Genomic DNA, 10063 nt, shown 5'->3' with positions numbered 1-10063 from the left:
TTTATCTGTGGTAGCTACTGCTTCCTTTTTTTAGACTGCTCTATCATGACTTATTCGCTTTCTTTAGTTTCATTTTCATTTTGCTTTGAACTGCTTGTGCTTATCTAACCTTTTTCGGTCGTGTTTTCTCTTGAGCCGAAGGTCTTTCGGAAACAGCCTCCCTATCTTCCGAGATAGGAGTAAGATCTACGTACACTTTACTCTCCCCAAACCCCACATTGTGGAATTTCACTGGGTATGTTGTTGTAATTTATATTAGCTTAACTCTTGAGAAATAGGCACTGAACCAACCCGTTGCTTTTTCAAGACCACTATGCTCACCCTATGTTGTTGTATGCTCACCCTATTGCTCTACTAGTATAGTAAGCAAATTTAGATATATGCAATTTAGATTAAATCTTAACATTCGCTTAATTATTGCTTTAGCCTTTTGTAATAGTGATGAAAGAAATGGGGGAACTCTTACCACATGTGTCGATCATCGTAATCAGAAATTCAGATTAAATTGTAACGAAATACTTACGCAGCACACTTGGGACTAACTAATTGAAAACGTTCAGCATAAAAATTGCATTGCTTGTTAGAATGTCATACAACTTAAACGGAACAACAATTTTTTTCATTATCATCCATTCAAAAAAGTTTGCAACACCATGGCTAGTAGCTGAATTCCCAACTTCCCCCTAATGATGTTTTCTCATTAGAGAACCTAAAAGCTTTAGAACTAAATGACTGACTATAAAAGCTTCAATCCACCAGTTACATCGTCAACCATGTCAGCCGGTCCTGCACATACATGGTCACAACACAATCAGATGGACATTAATATGATGAAATCTATCAACAATTGATGTTCCATGGTAAGAAAAGTAAAAACATGACTTTTTACCCAATATACTAGTGAATACTAGTCCAAGTTTGCTATTGATTAGGGGAAATGAGCCTACTATTGGAACTCCAGGTCCAAATAGTTTAGTACCCGAAGTGGGTTATTATTAAGGATTGGGAAACCTACCAAGTATAGCCATCACTGTCCTCGAGTCTGCAAGTAAAAAACACAGGAAATAGTCAGTAAGCAACTTTGCTGGAGTAAATTTCATAGTAGACGAGGCACTGTAATGCCGTAATGGTGAAACATACTTGAAACTATTAAACAAAATTATTCTACACAGTCGTTTGGAACTACATCATTTTTTCCAAAGCCATAATGCCATAACAGAGTAGATAGAAACGTTATTTTTCAAGACACATAGTACAGCAAGGAGCTTTGAACAAAAGGTGTCTGATAACAGAATAGAGCAAGGAATAAGTGTCCGCGTTGTTCTTCTTGGTCTTGTCAATATTCCTGGCTTCCTGCAGTCTAGTGGTCCTAAGGTCTTCAGCATCATTTCATTGGTAAGTAACATCTCCTGTCTAGGCAGTAAATGGTCATGCATGCACCTTATCGCCCCGACAAGAATTTAACGAAGAACAAACATTTATGCATCCCAGAGTTGTATTCAAGTTATTATGACTGCTCCCAATAGTCCCAAGGTCTACACATTGACATGTCAGTCAATTTACCACCTAATGTTGACTTTTATATCAGTAAGATGTTGCTTGCAAAGGAAAATATCTAGCACAGTAAGTGAACAGGGACATTTATGCTTGAAAAATTGTGCCCTCCAATAACAGGACTGAATGTATGTGCCTTTTCCAATTAATAAAGGCAAGAATACAGTGACTATACCAACAGTAACCAACCTTCATTACCACTATTCACCACGAGATGAAGTCACACTGCGTTAAACATGCACATCTAGGAAGCTACAATGTAAAAGGCAAAGGTATCACATAACAAGCAGTTGGAAACTGTAACAACCATCTTTTTTTTCTTAAATTCTTTTGAAACCCAGAAATTCCCGAGGGCCAGATGGCGCATGGTTCAGAACTCGATCAACAATGAACTCGCCACCGAACCAACTGAACAAACCATCTATTTCAACCATTCATGTTTACGTTATTCTGAAAAGCAAATATCAAGCTCCTTTCGGATAGCCCGCATACGAACGGAAATCTAGACAACTTCTTTATTCAACCACCAGGCCTCATGTGTGCAAAGAGATGGAAAACGAGAAAGATAGTAAAGCAAAGACACGTATTAACATGTCAAGAAAGGAGGCGGTTGTTTAGTGACAGCAGCAACAGTGACGTTCAACTTAAGGATTTTGTAGTCTTTGGTATCAAGAAGCAATCGTAAAGCTTAGCACTAATTTGATGGTTAAAACCTTTTTCGTGTAAAAAAAAATTAAAAAAAAAGAGAGAGAAAAGAAACACAAGAAAGAAGACAGGCAAAGGTGGAAAAGGAGCTGAAAAAACTCTTCCAATAAAAGTAAAAAACATATACATTCTGAATCATACATAGAAGCAGACATATTGAATAGATCCACTTAATTTTTAAGTGTCTACGTAGTCAACGACAACAACATACCCAGTGAAAGTCTATGTAGTCATTCGACCTTATACTCTGACAATACCACGCTGAAACATGTGGATGATGAAGCCTCATGCACTAGGTCATCATTATTGATCACATTCCACGTATGATCATGCGGGCATGATTGGAAGCTACTATCAATTCCACGTATGATCATGTGAGCATGATTGAAAGCTACTAGGGGTGGCAAAACCAGCCTAAACCCATTTGACCCGCCCAACCTACCCAAGTTTTAAAGGGTTGGGCATGGCGACACTAATGATGGGCTAAGTTTGGGCACAACCCAACTGAACTCATTTAGTCTTAATAGCCCAAAGCAGCCCAGAGTATACGCCCAAAGTGACCCGTGAGTAGCCGAAGGCCTTTTGGCCAACGAGACAAATTTTCCAGCTAAACGCAATCATTTTCATTTTCAATACATTCACTAGGGGCATTGAGCCATTGACACCTATCTACTCGTCATTATCTATACCAATAACAATGCATTACAAGTAGATTATGCCCCAGGAATAATAAACAATATAATATAGCTTGCAAGAATTATCCATCTTATATCCTCTCTATATTTTGCTCCATTTCAAAGGGATGTAAATCTCAGTATTCTGTTATGAGGATTAGAGGTTTTTCATCACCCAATGTATAGGGATTAGGGTAATGTTCTAGATCTTTTAATGTTTTTTTTTTTTCCTTAAGTTCATTATTCTCAAGTCTCAAATTTTGTTTAATAACATCTTTTTGGTACCTGTCTAATTTTTTAATTCAGTTTTAACTTGCCAAAGCAATAGAATACTTCTTAAAACTTGAGATTTTATAGATGTTAGCTCAAATAATTTTAGAAGGCACTATCTCCAGCTTGGTTTCGAGACCAACAGAATTTTAAGGATAAAGCTTGCAAAATTTGGGTCATGTTGGGCGGGTTGAGTTACAACCCATTGTTTAGCCCCTTCTTGACTCAAATGAACTTTGGACAGGGTTGGGCAATAACCCATTTATTGCTTCAGCCCATCTTGACCCACCCAAATACAGCCCAAACCGTCCATTCGCCACCCCTAAAAGCTACTATCAAATCCAACTAAAAGCAAACAATATCATGAAAAAGGAAATTAAGTCTCTCACTGACTTGGTGCAATTTGGGTTCTCCCAGCATCAATTGTAATGTGTGTTGGTATATTAAGTGATTTTGCCCTTTCCTGTGATCAAATGAGAAATATTCAGCCAGAATAGCATATATAGTTACAGGCAGCAAATTAAAACAAGTAGGACTAAAACAAAGAACAGAAATAGAAGGACATAGAAGGCCACTTGTAGGTACAGAGACTGGACTGAATTATTGAGGATTACATTAAAGAAGAAAAAAGCTAAAAGATCTACTTTTTTAAATAAAGAGATGAATTTCCATGTTCCATCGAGAGGATATTGCCAACTTTATCCTCCAGAAACTAATCCAAGCATGAGATGTTTTACAGCAGTAGCACGTAAGCATATCAAAGTAGAGGAGGAAAGTCTCAGCATCAGGTATGGGAACTTTGTCCCAGGCATGAGATCTTTTGAAGTAGTACCATGAGCAGATCAAAGTGAAGGAGAAAATTCTAAGAATTAGGAATGGTGATTTTGTTTTTTCCTTCTCTTGTTTTGGGTAAAGCAAAATAGTGTTTCCACAAAAGTGCAATCACACATATCCATCACAAGTGAAGAAAAACCCTAGACCACCAAAATCCACAAACAAGGCGACAAGCCCATGACAAAAAACCGAAGCTACAAGATTCGATAATAGAATTAATAAAGATACTACAACCAAGCAACAAGGCGGAGTAGACCACATATATTTCAAGAAAAAACATAACTTATTGGGACATGATATGTCCTACAACACTGAGAGCATACTTAAGCAATACATACTTGCAAACCCAACATATCATCTTCACTTTCAATCTTCACTACCACCTTCACCTGTCCACACATCTCCCATCTGCTAGACAATTATCAGCACGAAGAATGCTTACTATATATATCAACCAAACTTGAAATGTCTCTGAAAATTACCTGTTTAAAGATTTTGGTGCCCTATTATGGAGCTTTTTGTAGAGACCTAAAGTTGCGTGACTAACCAACCAACAAAACAGTTCAACCAAAAGTTAGAACAAATTAGTTGAATATAGCCAACAAATGTAGGAACACCAATTTGTCTCTGTACTTAAAAACACTCTAAAAATATAGAAACTTTAAAAGATACAATAAAACTAAAGGGTGCTGACATTTTCTGGAATAAGTGACTTTGATTCAAAGATCAAATTATCTGTTTGACCAGACATGCATAATCACCTTGCAGTTTTCAAATAGTCCAGATTAATTTTCTCTAAACATGCACTTACACATGAACGTTATCTAAATAACTTATAAAAGATACCTATAAACCAGCAAAGGAAAGAATGAATCAACTACCTGCATTGTGCAGCTATTTTCCCTTTCCCCATCTTCAAGTCATTCCTGACTACCAAAACCTGCACACAGTTACAAAATTATGATTCATCCTTAATCTTGTAAAGTACAATCATTATGCACGAACATAAATATTGAGACAGAAGAGATAAACCATTTTAAAATCTTCAAGGATCTCAGCCAGCCTTTCGACTTCAAGAGGTTGCTTGACTCCTTTTCTCTTTTTCCCATGAATTATAGTTTCAATATCACCAGATGCTCTGTTTGAAAGAAAAGTGCCAGAAGAATGCCGTACACCAATAATATAACCCAAAGCAAGGCATCCTGCTCCAAGTAATATGGCGCTAAGCCATGCCATGTCAATCATATTCAAAATTGAGACAGAACCTTCTGGTATTTAAGGCCCAATAGGTATCAAGCCGATCAGCAATACACTTTTCCTTGCACCCACTCACCTAAAGAATAACTTTTAGAATCACCACTGAACAACTCCAGAGTGTTACTCTTACTGCGAAGTCAACATCTAGTATCCTGGAGAGAGAGAGAGTAAATGTTTTTTTCTTTAAATTAAGACTAGATAGGGATGCCTGTGCTGAGCACGGGCCCAACACTACAAGTTACATGTTTGAGGTCACGTTAGCAAAATAAGTTAATTTAGAGAGAAAACAACATGATTTTGTAATAACTTTGAAAATAACGATGACAGTAGATACGAAGCAGAAGGAAACAAAAGTAATAGCAATTCAATTAGTTCATCTATAAGGATGGAAAACATCCTTGACCACCGTGAAATTTGTACAACTTAATGAATGAGAATATAACCAATTCATACTGGCAACTACTAAAATTATTAGATAAGAATATTGTCAGTATCTTTTCCTTCTCCAAAAAAAAAAAATTATTAGATAAGAAATTTACAATATTTCTGAGCTTCTTCAACACTGTATCTTAAAAACAAGGAGTACCAGAAGCTGCTAATACCTACAATGGCAGATATGATTTGTTTAACATCAGACAATAAAGCACTTTGCAAACATATACAAATTGAAATGCGTTTTTAATCAGAGAGAAAAGAAAATTTTACATGATTAGTTTAACAACCATTGGTAGTCACGACATGCATAAGATGCTTCCACAGTCAAAAGACGTTCAACAGATCAAAAAGTTTAAAAGCGGAAACAGTCTAACCAGAGAATGAGCCAGAAATCATTTTTAGAAATAGTTGCTTCAGTTATATGAATCATCTATATCCATTTGATTGAAAGTTGTAATTTGATGTTAACTTTCCAGAACTAAGTTAGACTAATTTGATTCGAATACTGACTTTCAGCAAAATATTTTGGGCATCTCGTATTGTCAAAGAACTTATATGCATTATAATCAAGTATCATCTAATTATAGTAGAAAAATTAGGAGAAGACATTTTATGTACAATGTTCGTGCTGTACATAAATTTGAGAATTCCAACAACTAAATAGTTACAAAGGCTGATTTATGTACGTGAATCAGGTATTACTTAATCTAGAGAATGTTTTTACAGGTTCCTGATACAAAGTTCAATCAGTAGCATGAGACACGTCGCTTACTTCTTTTCCCAGGTTAAGAGAGGGTTAGATGTGCAATCAAGGTCTTGGAAGAAATCAGACGAACCTTTAGTGCAACAATGCTATACATAAAGCTCGTTGAGATTTTCTCCTTCTCGTTGTCCTGCACAAAACTTGCATAAATTAGAATCTATTGAAGTTAAATACGTCCATCCAATAAAGAAAAAGAAATATTGAAATATTATCGCACATGATCATGGATATGGAAACTCAGTTGCACAATATGAAACCAAAAAATTGTAACTTGCATTTAGTATGTCCATGTTATTTTGAAAGCAAAATTGGACACACATAAAAAGCCGACAAATGATAGAAGTGTGAAACAATCATGGTTTGGGAGACGGATCAAATCATCAATTCCATTACCTTAAGCAAGCATTCTAAATTTTTCTTCCTCAATGGGACTAAAACATTTCAATTTTATCATTTTTAGGTGAGAAACTATCATTATTAATTCCCAGCAGTCTAGTTTAGTAGAATTTAATGATGATTGATTCAATTTGATAGGCAAAACCTATAGAGTTCTAAGGCTCTACAACTTACTACACAGAAACAAAGAAATACTCTACATGTCTCGAAAACTAATTCAGTTACACCTTAAACTCATTAAAGCGGAATCAAACAACGTATACTTAAAAACATGAACTTCCCCGGGCATGATGCATTCCTCAAGGAAATGGAATTCTGTTATACTGAGGAAACGGGAAATTCTGCTTTGATTCTTATATTTAGATCGACATAGATAACAACTGCATCAGAACATAATTACTTTTACACCTAACACTATGGACAACAACAAGAAAGGGTTACAAATAGGAGAAAAACAAAGCTCAATTAACAGTACCAAATGCAGATTTTGTTTTTTTAAAGAACTTTATATATCAATCAACATCAATTTATATACCAATTTCAAAATCCATTAATCCTAAGCTCATCTCATTGGATTTCTCTTTGCAACCCTATTCTTGTTGAAGTAAGAACTACACGGTCCAGTCCAGTATATATCAGCAAAATCCATACTATAAAAGAAGTCAAATACCACCCCCTTGATATAGAACCATTACACTCATCTGATTGAATCTTTGAACTTAATGCTTTCTAAAGCTTCATTATTTAAAGGGAAAAGGGTCAAAAATGCCCCTCTACTTTGGGAAAAGGGCTAAAAATATCCTCTGCACTAATTTTGGGTCAAAAATACCCCTCATTTCATTAAAGTTTTCAAATATACCCCTGTCTTAACGGCAATCCGCAACATAACCCGATATCATTTTTAAACCCGCTCCATTTAAAACAGACCCAACTACATAAAAAACGCATATCGGTTGGCCGCTCCTGTGCCTAGTGGCTCCAGATGTAGGACTCGGGAACAAGTTGGTCGCATATGTGTTTTTTATGTAGTAGGGTCGGTTTTAAATGGACCGGGTTTAAAAATGAAATCGGGTTATGTTGCAGATTTCCCTTAAGACAGGGGTATATTTGAAAACTTTAATGACGGGAGGGGTATTTTTGACCCAAAATTAGTTTGGAGGATATATTTAGCCCTTTTACCAAAGTAGAAGGGCATTTTTGACCCTTTTCCCTTATTTAAAACTTAGATTTTGATACAACACTCATGGAAATATCAAAACATCATCAAAATAAGAAAGCAAGTAGACCCACAAAACAAATTTAAAACCTAACTTCTATAACCAATTTTCAGAATAAAATTTTGCTAAAAAAAAAAAAAATTGAATCAGGCACCCTAAAAAACCTAAAATTATGTTCTCATGTCTTAGACAAATAAATGTACACGATATTGATCTTAAATTTAAGTTAAACAATTTACACGAAAGATAAAAATAAATGTTCCCAATATAGAAATAGAAAAGAAATTTAACCTGAAAATTGTACCATATGTCACCTACTTTGTGACAAACCAAACTGGAAAATGATTTCCAAAGTAAACATTTAGTTAAACACTCATCACAAATCGAGTACCATGAATTAATCAATGGGCCTCCTATTGATTCTCAGCCCACATACAAATACAATTGAAAATTTGTTCATTTACTTCTATGAAACCAAAAATGTAGCAAAAAAATGGTAAACCAAAAGAGTGTTTGAAGAGGGAGATCTAATAGAAAGAAGAAAGTACCAGTAAAGTGCAGGAACCAAGGTGCATTGATAGGCTAATGCGGTTGTTAAGGTTCAGTAGCCAAGGTCTCTGTTTGGGTTTGAGTCAGAAATTGCAATGCGAGCATAAGCCCGTAAGCCCAATAACCAATTATCTCATATGTCTAATTCATAGATGCAATTTTTTTTTTTCTCTTTAATAATAGTGAAAAGGTGCAACTATAATCCTCAACTTTGTGATTTAGAGTACATATATTCCTTAAAAAAATAGTGTATATAAATCTCTGCCATTACATAAATGACGCGAATATATCCGATTTAGAGTACATATACTCCTTAAAAAAATAGTGTATATAAACCTCTGCCATTACATAAATGACGCGAATATATCCTTTTCCCTGACTGAATTTTTTTTTAAAATTATTTAGCTTGTTTTTTAATTAAAAAAAATGTCAAGACTGTTATTGGAATGGTTGTCCTAACTCTTATTCCCCATCCCTGCACCCTTATTATGATGATTATAATAATTCCTGTGATTTTGATATTATTGATATTTACAGAAATTGGTGGTCTTTGCGGGAAACTTGCAAATATGGTGAAACAATTGATAGAAAGGATGATACCAACTTGTCACGACCCAACTCATGGGTCGAGCGGGCACCCATGCTATCCCCGGGTGGGCGAACCCTTCCTTTACTCATCATTCAATTGCACACGCAGAAGAAAATCAGAAATACTAAAGCAGTCTCAATATCATATAAGTATAAATAAGTGCGGAATTTCAAATAACTACCCAAGGAATCTGGTCAAGCTCAGTACAAGAGCTACTAAGTATTACATGAGTCTGAATAACAATGATACATCAATATCTGAATAATATTGTCTGATAATGAGGGACATATATCTAAAAAGGAAGAATCTTCCAGGTAGCAGACCAGAAACATAGCTCACCCTGGAAACTCGGATAGCACAGTCTCGGGGAAAACACTCTCAAGGGTATGCAGTGGAATCTGTAGCAAACTCTGCACCCAGAAAAGAGTACAGCAAGGTAGTATCAACACAAACACTATGTACTGGTAGGTATTATAGGCCGGCATTAATTAGTTCACATATACGAAGAAAGAAATCAATAAGTAAGCAGATAAGCAATCAAGCGTACTCACAAATCATATCCTGATAATAATCAAGGAATTCCACCCATACAGCAGTCGCGTAAGCCTAGGTGAAGCTCCTAAACCACAATTCTGTCTAGTATAAAATCAGATCCTTACCACAACAATAGTTCAAACAATCCATACCAAAATTAGAAATAAAAAAGCCCTGTGATGATGTAGGATGAAATGTAATGATGTGCAATGCAATGAAATGCACTGGCCAAATGCCTCAAACCTGTACACACATGCTCTAGGTGGAATATCGACGTCTCGTCAGT

At 35.6% G+C, this 10063-nt stretch overlaps 1 protein-coding gene across 9 annotated transcripts; it reads right to left on the bottom strand.

Annotated features, from left to right (window-relative positions):
• Positions 1-539: 539 nt before the first annotated feature.
• Positions 540-8797, bottom strand: LOC132616724 (uncharacterized). Of its 9 annotated transcripts, none has more exons than XM_060331324.1 (10): positions 8654-8797; positions 6566-6622; positions 5834-5896; positions 5070-5446; positions 4919-4977; positions 4520-4579; positions 4376-4445; positions 3597-3666; positions 1016-1042; positions 540-786 (listed from the first exon to the last, which is right to left on the bottom strand). In XM_060331324.1, the coding sequence occupies exons 4-10, from the start codon at positions 5280-5282 to the stop codon at positions 737-739; spliced, it is 549 nt and encodes a 182-aa protein (XP_060187307.1). In that variant the 5' UTR covers positions 5283-5446; positions 5834-5896; positions 6566-6622; positions 8654-8797; the 3' UTR covers positions 540-736. The 9 variants fall into 9 exon arrangements, with proteins under 9 accessions (XP_060187307.1, XP_060187310.1, XP_060187308.1 ...); XM_060331327.1 differs by having other exon boundaries at positions 5070-5370; XM_060331325.1 differs by lacking the exon at positions 8654-8797 and adding an exon at positions 8397-8634.
• Positions 8798-10063: the final 1266 nt, after the last annotated feature.

The sequence above is a fragment of the Lycium barbarum genome, chromosome 11 (genome assembly GCF_019175385.1).
Source record: "Lycium barbarum isolate Lr01 chromosome 11, ASM1917538v2, whole genome shotgun sequence".
Taxonomy (NCBI): domain Eukaryota; kingdom Viridiplantae; phylum Streptophyta; class Magnoliopsida; order Solanales; family Solanaceae; genus Lycium; species Lycium barbarum.
This window is presented reverse-complemented; position numbering and strand designations above follow the sequence as displayed.